General features: G+C 44.0%; 1 protein-coding gene across 9 annotated transcripts in view; it reads left to right on the top strand.

Moving 5' to 3' along the window:
• Positions 1-13588: 13588 nt before the first annotated feature.
• The window catches only part of SAP130 (Sin3A associated protein 130), an 82419-nt gene continuing 79618 nt past the window's right edge, over positions 13589-16389 (top strand). For 3 of the 9 annotated variants that reach the window (XM_058715666.1, XM_058715661.1, XM_058715663.1), the window contains exons 1-2: positions 14417-14579; positions 15381-15498. In XM_058715666.1, the coding sequence (XP_058571649.1) occupies positions 14508-14579; positions 15381-15498 (190 nt within the window). In that variant the 5' untranslated portion in view covers positions 14417-14507. Of the gene's footprint in view, positions 13734-14414; positions 14580-15380; positions 15499-16389 lie in introns of those variants that run through there. The other 6 variants (XM_058715669.1, XM_058715665.1, XM_058715660.1 and 3 more) reach the window with 3 other exon arrangements.

Genomic DNA, 16389 nt, shown 5'->3' with positions numbered 1-16389 from the left:
AGGGAATATAGTCAATAATATTGTAATAACTTTGTATGATGACAAATGGTAACTATATTGTGGTGACCATTTTGTAGTATACATAATTATAGCATCACTATATTGTATGCCTGAAACTAATATACTATATGTCAACTACACTGCAATTAAAAACTAGGACATATTCTATATCCATGCATGATAGGTGAGTATTTCTTAAATGTCTACTTTGACACACAATATGCCATTAAATATGACACTGAGGCATTTTCATTAATATTTATATAACAACTAAGACATTGGAATAATAGTTTTATTTCATTTTTATTTCTTTGAACACATTTAATGGGCTTTTTTATAAGTTCAGCATGAGTTAATTCTTATATGTACTTTCAGGTAAAAGTGAACATTCTTTTTCTTTCCATTCAAATATGCAACTGCTCTCACAACAGTTATTGAAAAGATAATTTTATTCCCATTGAATTACCTTTGCACAATTTGGAAATGCAATTTATTGTACAGAAGGGGGATTTGTTTCTACATTTTCTATTCTGTTCCATTGAATGACATAGCTATCCTTACTACAATACTTCGTTGTCCTGATGACTGTAGCTTTACACTAAGTCTTGAAAGACTTGAAATCAGGTAGTATAGGTCTTCTGACTTTATCCTTTGTTTTTAAGATTTTTTTAGGTCTTGGGGACCCTGTGTGGCTCAACTGGTTAAGCATCTAACTTTGGCCCAAGTCATGATTTTATGGTTTGCAAGTATAAGCCCTACATAGGCTCTCTGCTGTCAGCATGAAGCCCGCTTTGGATCCTCTGTCCCCCTTTTTCTGCCCCTCCCCAGTTTGCACATGTGCATGTGCATGCTCTTTCTCCCTCTCTCCCTCTCTCAAAAATGCATATTTAAAAAAAAAAAGATTGTTTTAGGTCTTTTGCATCTCCTGATTCTAAAATGTGTATATCCATTACATGTGTATACAAACATACGTATCTCTTTGTACACTTTAGAACCAGCTTGTCAATTTCTGCAAGAGCTTGCTGGGATTTTGATTGGGATTATGTTGAATCCATAGATTGATATGGGCAAAATTGTCACTTTAACATTTAGTCTACTAATCCAAACTCATGGCATGTATCTCCACTTATTTCATTTTTCAGTTTCTATCAGCAATCTTTGGAGATTTTTTATATACAGTGTTTTGTAAATACGTATTTTGTTAAGTTTACCCATAAGTATTTTATTTTTGTTGCTATCATAAATGGTATTACTTCTAAATTTCATTTTCTTAAAGTTCATCACTATTATATAGACACAGAATTAATGTTTATATATTGACCATATATTCTATGACCTTGCTACATTCACTAACTTGGTTGTTGTTGTTCTCTGGTTCTCTAGCTTTCCAGGATATAGGCCCATTTGACTTTCCTTCACTGTCCAAAAATACCTGAAAGAGGCAGATTCCTAGTCCCATTTGTGCTGACTTTACAGGCATCTCAGCTATCCAAGGCTGTAGTGGTGAAGTGGTTGCAATAGTGGAACAAGATGACAAGTCCAGTATTGTCACTTTTATTTGGGATCAGACAGGAATACTTGTGTTAGAACTGTTTAACTGCACAGAATTCATAAAATAAGAAAAAAATTTAATATCAACACTTGGAAATATTTTTAAATGTCTCTCTGACCCCTCTGGAATTTTCTATTTCCTTTTACTTCAGCTTCTCTATCCAGGAGACCCTTGGGAGCTGTGACTTCTGGTGTCCAGAGGTCTTCTCTGCCTCTCCCTCTGTGATTCCCTTGGTGCCCCACTACCTCAGGGTGGCAACTCCAATCTGGCCAAGGACAAAACTGAAGTAATTTCCATTTCTTTCTTGCCAACGTGGGACATATTCTCGCTCGTGATTATTCTGATAATTCTTCTTGCACAGAAGACTTGTCTGTCAGGTCCCTGCTCAGCTTTTGGGGGAGGGGTGGTGGAGTAAGGGCATAGTAAATGGGAGGGCCTGGGACATTGTCAGAGCTGCGGGAAAAAGAGGAATCAGAAGAGCATCAGGGATAATGAAGGAACAGTGAAGAAAGGAGAGACTAAGTCAAGAAGGGTAAACAGAACAGCTGACCAATGCCTGAATTAGCTGTTTATATACACAAAAATGCTCTTATTGACATAGATTAAAATGTCATGATAAAATTTCAGACTTCCAGACAAAACTATAGTAGTTAAAACAAAATAGTATTGGCACAAAAAAATAGATGCATAGATCAATGGAGCATAATAATAGAAAGCTCAGAAATAAACCTACAGTTATGTGGCCAATTAATTTTCAACATAGCAAGAAAGAATATGCAGTGGGGGAAAAGGCAGTGTCTTTGACAAATAGTGTTGAGAAAACTGGACAGCAACATGCAGAAGAATGAAACTGGACCACTTTCTTACACCATACACAAGAATAAACTCAAAATGGATTAAGGGCCAAATGTGAGACCTGAAACCACAAAAATCCTAGAGGAGAACACAAGCAGTAACCTCTTTGACATGGGCCATAGCAACTTCTCCCTAGATATGTCTTCTGGGGGAAGGGAAACAAAAGCAAAACAAACTATTGGGACTACATCAAAATAAAAAGTTCCTGCACAGCAAATAGTATCCCAAATATATTTTAAAGTTATACAACCCAACATCCATAAAACAAAGAATCCGATTAAAAAATAGGTGGGAGACACGAAGAGACATTTCTCCAAAGAAAACATCCAGATGGCCAACCGACACATGAAAAAATACTCAACATCACTCATCATCAGGGAAATGCAAATCAAAACTACAATGAGATTTCACCTCACACCTGTCAGAATAGCTAAAATCAACAACACAAGAAACACAAGTGTTGGTGAGGATGTGGAGAAATAGAACCCTCGTGCATTGTTGATGGGAATGTAAACTGATGCAGCCACTATGGAAGATATTATAGAGGTTTCTCAAAAAATAAAAAAAAAGAACTACCCGGTGACCCAGTAATCATACTACTGGGTATGCACTCAAAGAATACAAAAACACTAATTCAAAGGGATACATGGATACCTGTATTTATTGCAGCATTGTTTACAATAGCCAAATTATGGGAGCAACCTAAGTGCCCATCAATAGATGAATGGATAAAGAAGATATAGTATATATATGCAGTGTAGTATAATTCAGCCATAAAAAAGAAGGAAACCTTGCCATTTGCAACAACATGAATGGATCTAGAGAGTATAATGCTAAGCGAAACAAGCCAGTCAAGAGAAAGACAAATACCATATGATTTCACTCATATATGGAATTTTAAGAAACAAAACAAATGAACAAAGGAACAAAAAGAGAGACAAACCAACACAGACTCTTACTGTAGAGAACAAACTGATGGTTATCAGAGGGGAGGTGGGTAGGGGGATGGATGAAATAAGTGAAGGAGATCAAGAATACACTTATCTTGAAAAGCTCTGAGTAATGTATGGACTGGTTGAATCACTATACTGCATACCTGAAACCAATATAACACTATATATTATCTATGGTGGAATTAAAATTTTCAACTTTAAATGATTAAAAGCAAATAGGAAAGTATACTCAAATGCTGAAAAGCAGGACTGCCAGCTCTAGAGCCATCTGAGGATTCTTTACAAGGATGCTAGACTCCAGAGAGTCAGGCCTCCAAAGGTGACCTCTATGGTGAAGAGTTCCTTTTACCAAAGCAGATAGTTTTTCTCAAGGCCAGCTTGCTGGAAAAAGAGGCTCTAGAACAGAGGTCTTTGAGCTAGATGGCTCAATCTAGTGTGAGAGAAAGCCAGGTGATTTCGAGATGTGTGGATCAGGAAGGAAAAAAGGGCCCAGACAGGTCTGGCAAGCCACCTGTGCTTTTCCCTATTCCAGATCCAAGAGAGGCTGCAGTGACCCAGTAGATTTTGTGGATCACCTCCTTCCTGAAGGGGCTGGACTCCAACTGGCTTAGCTGATCAAAGGTATTATCAGTGGAAGTAGTTAAGCAGTGGGGACTCCAGGGGATTTGCCAAACAAAGCTTTGTAGAAGGGGCAGGAGCAAGTCTCTGCACCTGGAGAGAGTGCCCACTGGACTTTTTTATATGGCCCATGGCTTCTGTGTGGCAGGTGAAAGAGGCGGTAGGGAATGTGTCCAGGAATGGAATCATATGCCAACTTTTCAGAGGGTCTGAGGCCACCAAGAGTCAAAAGGGTCCAGACTGAGCATCTGAAAAAAAGGCCCATGGAGTCCACAAAAGGCCTTAGGGAGAGGGAGTAGGTATGAGATCTGATTCTGCAGACTGTCAGGATGGCTATGCCCTGATACTGCTTGACTTCCCACTAACATTGTACTGGCACTCAGCATAGTAGCCTAGCATCTTTTTTTTTTTTTTTTTTATTAAGATGCTCACTTTATTGAAGTGGTCTGGGACCAAACCCACAATGTCTCTAAGGTATGTTCCTATATGTATTTGTGAATTTGGTTTTTAAAAAATTTATTGGGTTATCATTGCCAATAGATATCAAACTAAAGTCGTTTTATAGCTTACTTTTTAAAAATTTAATTTATTCTTTAATTTACATCCAAGTGAGTGAGCATATGGTGCAACAATGATTTCAGGAGTAGATTCCTTAATGCCTCTCCCCCATTTAGCCCATCCCCCCTCCCACAACCCCTCCAGTAGCCCTCTTTTTGTTCTCTATATTTAAGAGTCTCTTATGTTTCTTCCCCCTCCCTGGTTTTATATTATTTTTGCTTCCCTTCCCTTATGTTCATCTTTTTTGTATCTTAAAGTTCTCATTATGAGTGAAGTCATATGATATTTGTCTTTCTCTGACTGACTAATTTTGCTTAGCATAATACCCTCCAGTTCCATCCACATAGTTGCAAATGGCAAGATTTCATTCTTTTTGATTGCCGAGTAATACTCCATTGTCTATATGTACCACATCTTCTTTATCCATTCATCCATCGATGGACGTTTGGGCTCTTTCCATACTTTGGCTATTGTTGATAGTGCTGCTCTAAGCATTGGGGTGCATGTGTCCCTTCGAAACAACACACCTGTATCCCTTAGGTAAATACCTAGTAGTGCAATTGCTGGGTCATAGGGTAGTTCTATTTTTAATTTTTTGAGGAACCTCCATACTGTTTTCCAGAGTGGCTGCACCAGTTTGCATTCCCACCAACAGTGCAAAAGAGATCCACTTTCTCTGTATCCTCGCCAACATCTGTTGTTGCCTGAGTTGTTAATGTTAGCCATTCTGACAGGCGTGAGGTGGTATCTCATTGTGCTTTTGATTTGTATTTCCCTGATGATGAGTGATGTTGAGCATTTTTTCATGTGTCTGTCAGCCATCAGGATGTCTTCTGGGAGAAGTGTCTATTCATGTCTTTTGCCCATTTCTTCACTGGATTATTTGTTTTTTGGGTGTTGAGTTTGATAACTTCTTTATAGATTTTGGATACTAACCCTTTATCTGATATGTCATTTGCAAATATCTTCTCCCATTCCATCGGTTGCTTTTTACTTCTGCTGATTGTTTCCTTCTCTATGCAAAAGCTTTTCATTTTGATGAGGTCCCAATAGTTCATTTTTGCTTTTGTTTCCCTTGCCTCCAGAGACATGTTCAGTAAGAAGTTGCTGCGGCCTAGGTCAAAGAGGTTTTTGCCTGCTATCTCCTCGAGGATTTTGATGGCTTCCTGTCTTACATTTAGGTCTTTTGTCCATTTTGAGTTTATTTTTGTGTATGGTGTAAGAAAGTGGAGCAGGTTCATTTTTCTGCATGTCACTGTCCAGTTTTCCCAGCACCACTTGCTGAAGAGACTGTGTTTATTTCATTCGATATTATCTCCTGCTTTGTCAAAAATTAGTTGGCCATATATTTGTGGGTCCATTTCTGGGTTCTCTATTCTGTTCCATTGGTCTGAGTGTCTGTTTTTGTGCCAGTACCATACTGTCTTGATGATTACAGGTTTGTAATACAGCTTGAAGTCCGGGATTGTGATGCCTCCTGCTTTGGTTTTCTTTTTCAAGATTGCTTTGGCTATTCAGGGTCTTTTTTGCTTCTATACAAATTGTAGGATTATTTGTTCTAGCTCTATGAAGAATGCTGGTGTTATTTTGACAGGGATTGCATTGAATATGTAGATTGCTTTGGGTAGTGTTGACATTTTGACAATCTTTGTTCTTCCTATCCAGGAGCATGGAATATTTTTCCTTTTTTTGTGTGTGTCTTCTTCAATTTCTTTCATAAGCTTTCTATAATTTTCAGTGTATAGATTTTTCACCACTTTGGTTGGATTTATTCCTAGGTATTTTATGGTTTTTGGTGTGCCCCAGCTTCTTCCTTCCTCCATGGAGATGCCCCAGCTCCAATGCTTCTGCTCCTCTCTGGCTTTTCCAGTTGCCCCCATGGCTCCTCGGGAGCAACTCTGCTTTTACCCTCATACTCGATCTACCCTGATTCCTCCAGGGAGCTGACCTGTTCCATCTGCCCTGTGTCAGCCTGTATGGCAGGTCTGCCAACATGGCTTACCAGAACATGAACTCCTGGTGTGACCTGAGAGCATAAAGATAGGAAATGTCTTGTCTGGTGTCGGACAGCTGACTAGAAGCAGAGTCAGGGTAGAAATCAGATCCCCAAACCTCAGGACTTAATTAGACATGTAGCATGGTACATAGAATAATGGCCTACCAAAGATGCCCACCCTCCGATCCCTAGAACCTTACATGGCAAAAGGGGATTTGCAGATGTAATTAAAGTTATAAATCCTGAGATGGGGAGATTATCCTGCATTATTCTGGTGGGTACAGTTTAATCACATGAGTCTCTAAAAGCAGAGAGCTTCTCCCGGCTTGCTCAGAGAGATGAAATGGAAGAAGAAGAAGAGATTCAAAACATGAGCGGGACCCTTGTATTGCTGGCTTTAAAGATGAAGAAGGAGCCCAGATCCAAGAAATGTGAGCCCTCAGCTGACAGCAGCAAGAAAAGAAGACCTTGGTCCTACAAACGCAGGGATCTGAATTCTGCCAACAAGGCACATGAGCAAGGAAAGCCTCCAGAAAACAGCCTGCCTGACACCAGGTGAGATTTACATTGGACCAATGAGCTGAGAAACAATAAGACAATAAATGTGGGTTCTTTCGGTTTGTGGTAATTTTTTATAACAGCCACAGAAAACTAATTCAGATACATACTCAAAGGTTCACAGCACCCAAAGAAGAGCCCAAAGAGCAGACTCCAGAAAGGGTAGGAGCCCAGACATCTCTGGCATCCTATGTACCAGAACCTTGAAGGGTGCCATGAGATGACTGGGCTCCATTCTCATTCAATGTCTGCCATGTCTCCACATAAGTTTCCAGTTCATGAGAGAGAATTCACTCTTCCAGCAGGGCCCATACCAATCCTGGTGGTCAGGGGACAGGACCATGTGATTGTCATCACCATATGTGGGGTTGTGGAGATGAGTCTTTCCTAGGAGGAAGGATTATGGATTAGCCAAAACACCAGTTGCTCACTGGTAGTGTTCAGGCACATTCTTCTATAAAAAGTGTTTGAACGATGGTTCTTCACTGGGATTTCTATGGTCACACAGGCCTGGGAGTAAAGATATTGTCATAATAATGGTCACCACTTATTTGTTCTGTGACTCTGCCTCTACCCTTCTGCAGGGAAGTTTTATTGTATTTATATAATGTTCTCTGAGGGTGGTGATGGAAGTGTTTCATTGGGCTCTGTGTAACTAGCCTCTGTGGAGTGCCTGTCACTTAGTCTATTGGTGGAATGAGTGGCCCATTCTTCCTGTCTGCTCCATAGGCCATTCTTCCTGTCTGTCCACATGTCCAATGGACATGTGCCATTGTCTTCTCCTCTGGCTGCCGGGGTGATCTCTCTTGTCCTTTGTAACACCACAGACAGTAACCTAGCCTCTAATGTGGGCACACTCACAGCTCTGCTTCTGGCAGCCACCGCGAGATCTCAGGGTTGGGGGTAACAAATGACATTGGCATTTGTTACTATGGAAACTATTCACAGCTGTGTTAGTGGTTCTTTGACATCTCAACCTCCCACAGAGGCTGAAATGAAAAAAACATTCTTTCTGCCTTTTGTGTTTCTCTCTACCCTTTGCATGAGTTCTGTGAAATACCACTAGTTGCCTACTGAATGACCAATCTTCCCTTCCTTCCTAAAAATAGTGTCTTCAATTTTTAGCTAGACACATTTCTGTCAAGGAAAACACCTGCAGTCCCCAGACTCTTTTGCAACACAGTGTCTGTGTTCCAGCCACTGAGATATTAGTGGAATAGTCCTGTGCAGCTTCCAGTAAAGATGGGGCCTTTTTTGCTCCTTACTCCTGGCTAAAATACAGATGTGATGGTGTGGTACAATAAATAATTTGTCTGGTCTTTGTGCTGGGTTCCTGGCATCAAGCTTCAAAAAAGTTTGGGATCTCCTGGATGAGGAGGGTGACTTTGTTATGTTAATGAGATGATTCCTGGTGGGCCTTTAGATAGCTCTAGGATGGGGCAGAGGGCTGGGGCTTTCAGCTCTGGTGTTGGAAAAGGGGCTGGAGATTGAGTTCAGTCATCTGGCCAATGATTTCATTGCTCATGCTTACATAGTGAAATACGACTATAGATTCTAGACATTGAAGTTCAGAGAAGTTTCCTGGCTGATGAACACACTGATGTGCTGGGAGGGTGATGCACCCCAATTCTGTGAGAAGAGGGCATACAAGATCTGCATTTCCTCTCAGATCTCACCCTATGTGTGTCCTTGACAATAAAACTGTAATTGTAACTATAGTGCTTTCCTGAGTTTCATGAGTCATTCTGGTGAGTTTTTAAACAAATTTGTGGGAACCCCCCAAATTTGTAGCCAATTAGAGGTGCGAGTGGCCTGGGGACCCCCTGAAATTTATTGCTGGGGGCAATAAGTGAGGGCAGCCTGGGGAGGACCCTGCCCCCAACCTGGGGAGGCCTACACTAATGGGTGATTAGTGTCTCGACTGAATTGCAGTCCACTTAGCACTAGACCAGCTGGGGTGGAACCAGAGTAATAGATGGCTAGAGCTGGTGCTGCCAACTTGGATCATGAAATTTGACAAAGCAGGAGACAGCAACTGGGATCTTTGTAGATGGCATGGCCACTGTATCACCTCTCAACTGCCTGCCTTCAGGTTCACACCTCACCTTGACAGGGTTAGGCTGCTACAGTGAGACTCACTCAAGTTAATGTGAATTTATCAACAGGTTGGGCATGGCTGTAAAGAAGATGGGTTCACTCTGGCTCATCTGTATATGCAGATGCTGTAGTTGAAGACACACAAACCTCCTCTGGGTCAGTTCTAGAGACTGAGTCAGCTGGTTGCTCTGGCTTTCTTTTTCTTCTTTAATGTTTATTTATTTATTTATTTTTGAGAGAGAGAGAGAGAGAGATACCGCAGGGAGGGGAAGAGAGAGAAGGACACAGAGAATCCCAAGCAGGCTCTATCCTGTCAGCACAGAGCCCAGTGCTGGGGCTTGAACTCAGTGATCGTCAGATCATGACCTGAGCTGAAATCAAGAGTCAGACGCTTAACCAACTGAGCCACCCAGGTGCTCTGGTTGCTCTGACTTTCTAAGAGGTAATTGTCCATCTCCCACCCACTGCCTAATGAATTGGCCCTTATCTGTTTCTGCTTCTATGGTTTCTCCCGACTTCCAGTTGTCCTTGGGAACTCTATGCTGCTCTTTTCTGTCTATGGCTGCAGCCTGTTTCTGGCTCAGTTTTCTTATGGTTTTCATTGATGCTCAAGCTTTTCAGCTTCTATTCCTTCTCTTCTTCTATATATTTCAAATTCTACTTTCAAATTCTGGAGAATTGAGACGTTTGGTCAATTACATTCCTTCTAGTTTGGACAGTATATTCCTTCAGGACAGCCTATAGAATAGATGCCCTAGGATCAGATGCCACTCTACTCTGAGTGTATTAGTTAGCTATTGCTGAATAACAAATCACCACAAACTCAGCAGCTTAAAACAACACATGTATTATCTCAATTTCTGTGGGTCAGGAGCCCAGGTGTATCTTAGCTTCATTCTCTGCTTATAGTTTCAAAGTCTACAATTACAAGTATCAGCTGGACTAAGTTCTCATCCAGAAGCTTGACTAAGTAAGAATCAGCTTCAAAGCTCACCCAGGTTGTTGGCAGAATTAATTCCCTTGGTGTGTAGGCTTGAAGGTCTAAGCCCTTGCAAGTGTTTTCTGGAGGCCACCCTCAAATCCTAGAGGTTGCTTACAATTCCTACAAGCCACCTACAGTCCCTTGCCATGTCGCTTGGCTGTTTCATCAGCCCAGGTAGGAGCCTCTAGATCAGGTGTGGCAGCAAGACAGTCTCATAGAATATGACATGTCATGGAGTGGCATTTCGTCACCTTTGTCATATTCTATTGGTTACAACAAATCATGGGTCCTCCTCATACTCAAGGGAAAGGAATTATACAAGGGAATAAACACCAGGAGGAGGATCATGAGAGGTCATTCTAGTGTCTGCCCACCACACCTAGCATACATGCATTTGGAGTAGGGACAGTGGTACAGAATGTGGTGCCAGGAGGAGACAGATGCTGAGTCTGGCCTCAGTAATAAACAGATGAAGGTCATAAAGACAATGGATATAAGAAAGTTCAAAAACATCACATCCTTTATATCTATAGTTCATTTAATCTATACAAAAAGATTGAGATAGGTAACGGTATTCTCCCTTTACAGATGAGCAAACAAGAAGGGACTAGGTTTCTCTGTATGAAGAGCTGGGCCAATGGGAGTTTCTGGACTTAGAGGAACTGCAAAGAGTATCATTGGACCACTGAGGCTCTTACAGACTGAGAACCATTGGGGTCCAGTGCCAAAGGCATTGTTTACATCGCAAACACGTATAGGCCACCTGCTGACACTTGACTGACCACCACAGGACACTTGCATTTAGAACCTGTGCCCTTTGTTGGCAGAGGGGAGTAGTTACTTCCCTTTCTTTAGATAACCACCTAGTAGATGCATACCTGTTGGTGTCTTTGCTCAATCCATCAAAACTGTCTTGTATGGGCAACATCATTTTCAAGAATCCAAGAGAGTAATGAGTCCCTGAAACTGACAGGGGGCTTGAATACCTGAGATATATGGAAGATTCATCCCAGCCAGGGCACCAGGAGGTTGTCTTCAGCACACCAAGCCCAGTAGATGGGGATTCTAAAACCTAGCAACACAACCATGGATTTTCCTTCAAGTGTACATGATATGAAGGATTGGAGATATGCATGAATACAGCAGCAGAGACTATCCCTAGTAACTAAAGAAAACTCAGATTTCACTCATGTACTCTGACTTGTTTGTGACTAGACTCAGCAAACATTTATTGAATTCTTCCTGTTTATTGGAGATATAAAGATCAGTGGTTTCTTTGCCTACTCCAGGAGAAATACAGAGTAGACAGTGCTACATTAGAGGTACTGAAGAAGTTCCAGGAAGTATCCTGTGGAGGAGAAGGGAGGAGAGGAATTCAGGGAAGGCTTGTAGTAGATAATAAATCCTTTTCTTTCCAGTTAGGTAGCGTAGAATCAGCAGGACTCTACCGGATGATCACTGAAGGTTGAGGCCTTTATAGAAGGCATGTCAGTCTTGAGCAAAACTCTGGAAGTCAAGCTGTTTGGAGATTTGGTGGAAACTACTGTTGAGAGAGTATCCTATGTTTGGGTAGGAGGGATTAAATTATTAAGACCTTGAATACTGGATTTAGAGATTTATTCTGAAGTTACTGAACGCCAAGGATGGGAAGAATGGACTCAGATTAATGTTTTAGAAAAATAACTGTGGAGGACAGATTGGGGGCAGGATGAGATTCACATGGGGGCACTCATTACAGCACTGCTCTAATCCAGACAAGAAATAGTGAAAGCTTGAGCCAAGGCTATGGTAACCATTGGAAAAGGGGTATAGAGGTACATATGGTGATGTTAGGAGATGGAAAAGTGGAAAATAACAACAATAAAACCACAGGCAGAGCGGATGGTGATGCCATTCATCAAACCCAGAAATCAGGAGTACATACATGAGACAAATCAATAAAGGTGTTCTATCGGTTACTTTTCAGGGGGTTGTAAGACATATTTGTGGACCTGTAAGTGTACAACTATGAGAGAAGTCACATTGTGTAGATAAGATTTTGAGTCATTTTCAAGAATGATATTTGAAAGTGTGAGAGTGCATTAAACCAGTTAGGAAGATAGTATAAATCAGAAGATGATTGGAGCCTTGGAGAAGGCTGTATTTGTGAGAAAGAAGAGGTACCATGGAGTTTGATAAGGATAGGAGTAGAACAAGGAGAAAGCGTGGTTATAGAGGCCAAGGGAAGAACACTTTAAGGAGGAATTACTGTCAACAAGGTAGAGGAGATGAGAACTAAGCAAGGACCACTGGGTGAAGTAGGTCACTGGCAACTTTTGGGGAGCAGTTTGAGAAGAGTGGCAGGAGCAGAATCCAACAAGGGGTAGAGACTGCCTAAGGAGAGAGCAGACTAAAGTATATCACATCAGTTACTTTCAGAAGAAATCTGGGAAGGGAAGAAAGTGAGAAAATGGCTTGAGGAAGGAGAGGGGTACTTAAGGCTCATCTTTGTTGCCTTGAGCTACTATCGTCCTACCAATCAGTTATCTTACAGAACTGTGCACGATAGAAAGGAGAGATTTAAGCCCCTCTTATTTCTAACTTGTCACAAAAGTCCAGGCCTAAATTACCATCTGGGAAAGGAGGAGGGGAACATAATACAGATCCAAATTTTGCTTCCCCAGTTTTCGCTAAGACTTCTACAGGTGTACAAACTCCAATCTTCCACCCCAAACAAAACAACAAAGCAACACCATCCCCCTTGGCTTCTTTGTAATCTGGAAAAAACTGAGCAAGTGCACAGTGCCCGAGCCTTGCGTCAGGATCCCCTCTCTGGCCGGCCTGATTCAACCCGAGGGTGTACCGCTCTGGGGCGGCCCAGCCCGGTGCGCAGTGCCTGAGGCGGCGCGCTCGGCGCAAACCCCACAGAATAGCTCCAGTTCAGCGCACCCGATTCTCCCACGATGCTTAGACTTTGCTAGCCGTGGTTGGCCTTCGGTGGTGACATCAAGTCCCACACACCGCGCGGGGAAGTGAGCACAGTCAGGAAAACCCTCGGCCCTGCCTGCGGCCTCTTCGGCCCGCTGCAGTCGGCCTCCATTACCCTTTTCCCGTGCCGCACCTCCATGGGGAAAATGCAACCTAGTGCCATCAGCTGAGGCAAAGGGGTGGGATTCACTACCTTTTTACTAAGCAAAGAGAAAAGGCAGAATCCACTCTAGGCAGCAAAGGGGTGTGTTACACGGGCCGGGTCGCCCGGAGGTCCCGCCCAGGCCCGCCCTCCTGGCACCGGAGACTACATTTCCCACAGGACCCCGCGGCTCCGAGGGGCAGGCTCGTCCGCTCTCCGGCTCATACTGGGCGGTGACTGGCTTCCCCAGAGGGAGGCGGGGTCTACCCCAGCCAATAGATGAGAGGCTCGTTACGGCGGCGGAAGCAGCGGCGCTGGGCTGAGGGGTGGGGGGCAGAGTGCTAGCGCCCCGGCGGTGGCGGCGGGTCCAGAGCCTGAGGACGTCGGCCCCAAAAGCAGAGAGCGCACAGGAGCGAGCTCGAGGCGGCGCGGCGGCCCCTCGGCGCAGCACCCAGGTAATGGCGGGACGGGCGCCCGGGAGGGGAGGGGAGGAGAGGGGAGGAGACGAGGGGGCGGGGCGGCTGAGCCGGGCTGCAGCGTCCGTCCCGCTGAGCGTCCCTGGGGAAGGGCAGCGGTGCCTCGTCTCCTGCGGCTCAGATCTACGCTTTTCCATGAGCTGGGCTTGGCAGTTGGGCCGGCGGCAGGGACCCGGTGTCCTGCGGCAAGGAAGAGAGAGGCTCCAGGAGGGGTGGGCTGTTTCGGGCTTGGGGGCGTGGCGGGCGTGGGCCCTGGCGGGGAAGTAGAGCGGCTGGGGGAACGCCGGCGGGCGGGCGGCCCAGGGAGTTTGGCTCCTGGAGGAGTTTAAAGTGACTCTCCACATCCGGGCCCTGCGCCCGCCGCTTTCAGACCCCGACCGAGGCGGGGCCTCCCACCTCTCCGCCCCTCTCGCCGGGAGCGCTTGTCTTCCTCTGCCATTGGCTCAGCCTCGAGGGGTTTGGGCTGCCCCGGCGAGGCTCGCGCCTGATTGGCTGGGAGTCGGCGGGAGGGTGGGGCGGGATCAGAGCGCGCAGGCCTCTGCGGATTGGTGCGGGCCCTCGAATGACGCGCCCGGCGTGGGGCCAATGGGCGGGCGGGGGAGGTAGGGGCAGGTTCGGGGGCAGAGTACTGGAGCGGAGCCCCGGTGGGGTGGCGGGGGTGAGCTGGGCCGGCTGGGCTGGACAGCGGCGGGCCCGAAGTGGGCTTCGGTAGGATCCGTCTCCACGACTCCGGAGCCCAGGGCTGCCACCGAGATGGGCCCTCCGCGGCACCCCCAGCCCGGCGAGATGGAAGCGGGAGGTGCGGGCGGCGGGCGGCGGCTGCAGGTAAAGAGGCACGCCGCTTGTGCTAGGGATCCCTAGAATGCCGTCCTCCCTCTTCCCCGAGAGTCTCAGACACCCGAAGTGTGTCTGGAAACCTGTGTTCTCCAATCTCAGCGGTGGGCTTTGGGGTGGGGGTGGGGTTGCGTGCGAATCGAAAGACCGGTAGAGCTTGGCTCTTGAGGGAAAAGTGGGGGTCGATTTAGAGAAAGTGGTGAAGGTCTCTGGTTCCTCTGGCTTAGTGGGGGGTGGGGGTGGTCTGTGAGAGAAAGGGGGAGGAAATCGGTAAACGGAGGCCTGTGCAGAAAATCATTTGAGAGTTCTTTTGAAGTAGGTCTTGATGTCAGCTTTCTGATTTCTTAGAACAAGGCATCTCCCCTCAGATTCCTCCTATGACATATACATGACAGTTGTGGTCACCTTGGTGTAAGCTTTAGTCTTTCAAAGGGACATGCTATTTTCCATAAAACTTTATACCGATGTATATGTATTGTGTTAATACCTGTCACGTGGCTGTTGTACAGAATTCAGTGTCGATTTTTTAGAGTGGTAAGCTGTATTTATGGAGTGTCATAGTATCCCCCAACACCACACAAATGATTTTATTATTGAACCTATGTCCACTAAAAACTTAACATAATTTAGTTTACTTCTGCACTGTATATTGATCACAAATAATTGTTCTAGGTGAATGATGCTGCATTTGCTTTTCTAAAGGAAAGTATAGGTACTGGAGATGCTTTAATTTCTCATTATTGATTCTAACGTGAGAATTTAGTAATAACCATATGACTGTATGCACTGCAGGTGGAAATGAGTTCTCAACAGTTTCCTCGATTAGGAACCCCATCCACTGGGCTAAGCCAGGCTCCTTCACAGATTGCAAACAGTGGTTCTGCAGGATTGATAAACCCAGCTGCCACAGGTGAGATATGCGATGTTTTCCAATATTGCTTCTTGTTTTAAGAATGTTGCCAGTTTTGGGGGGGTGCCTGGATGACTCAGTTAGTTCAGTATCCGATTTCAGCTCAGGTCGTGATCTCACAGTTCGTGGGTTCAAGCCCCACATCAAGCTCTGTGCTGACAGCTCAGAGCCTGGAGCTTGCTTCCGATTCTGTGTCTCCTTCCCTCTCTGCTCCTCCTCTGCTCACACTCTGTTTCTCTTTTTCTCAAAAATAAATAAACATTTAAAAAAATTTTTTTTTAATTAGCAAATTCCTTGTGGGATTTTAGTAAATACTATGTTATCAAATTTGAATAAAGAATATTTTACAATTCTAATCTAAACAAGGCTTTTTAAATTCCTTTTTTAATTCTTTCACTTGTACTAGAGTATACCAGAAACTTACGTTAAAGCATTCCTACAAGAACTATATTTTTAATACAGTAGTGTGTTCTCCTTTAATTAATGCCCAGAGTATTATAGTGCCATGAGAGAGTCCAAACTATGTAAGGCATAGTTCTTGCCTTTTATGAGCCTATGAACTAGGAAAAAGGTTTGAAAAAAAAAAAAGTACATTTGACCCTTGAAAAATATGGGTTTGAACTCCATTAACATGTGGATTTTTTTCTGAAAAAAATAGTAAAGTACTGTAAATGTATTTTGTCTTCCTTATGATTTTCTTTTTTCAATAATTTTTTAAAAATTTATTTTTAGAGATAGAAGGTAGGTGAATGTGGGGGAAGGACAGAGTGAGAGAGGGGAAAGAGAGAATCCCAAGCAGGCTCCACACTCAGTGTAGAGCCTGAAGCGGGGCTCGATCTCACAACCATGAGATCATGACCTAAAGCAAAGTCAAGACTGGGCTGCTCAACT

This window comes from Neofelis nebulosa, chromosome 2 (assembly GCF_028018385.1).
Source record: "Neofelis nebulosa isolate mNeoNeb1 chromosome 2, mNeoNeb1.pri, whole genome shotgun sequence".
In the NCBI taxonomy this organism is placed as follows: domain Eukaryota; kingdom Metazoa; phylum Chordata; class Mammalia; order Carnivora; family Felidae; genus Neofelis; species Neofelis nebulosa.
This window is presented reverse-complemented; position numbering and strand designations above follow the sequence as displayed.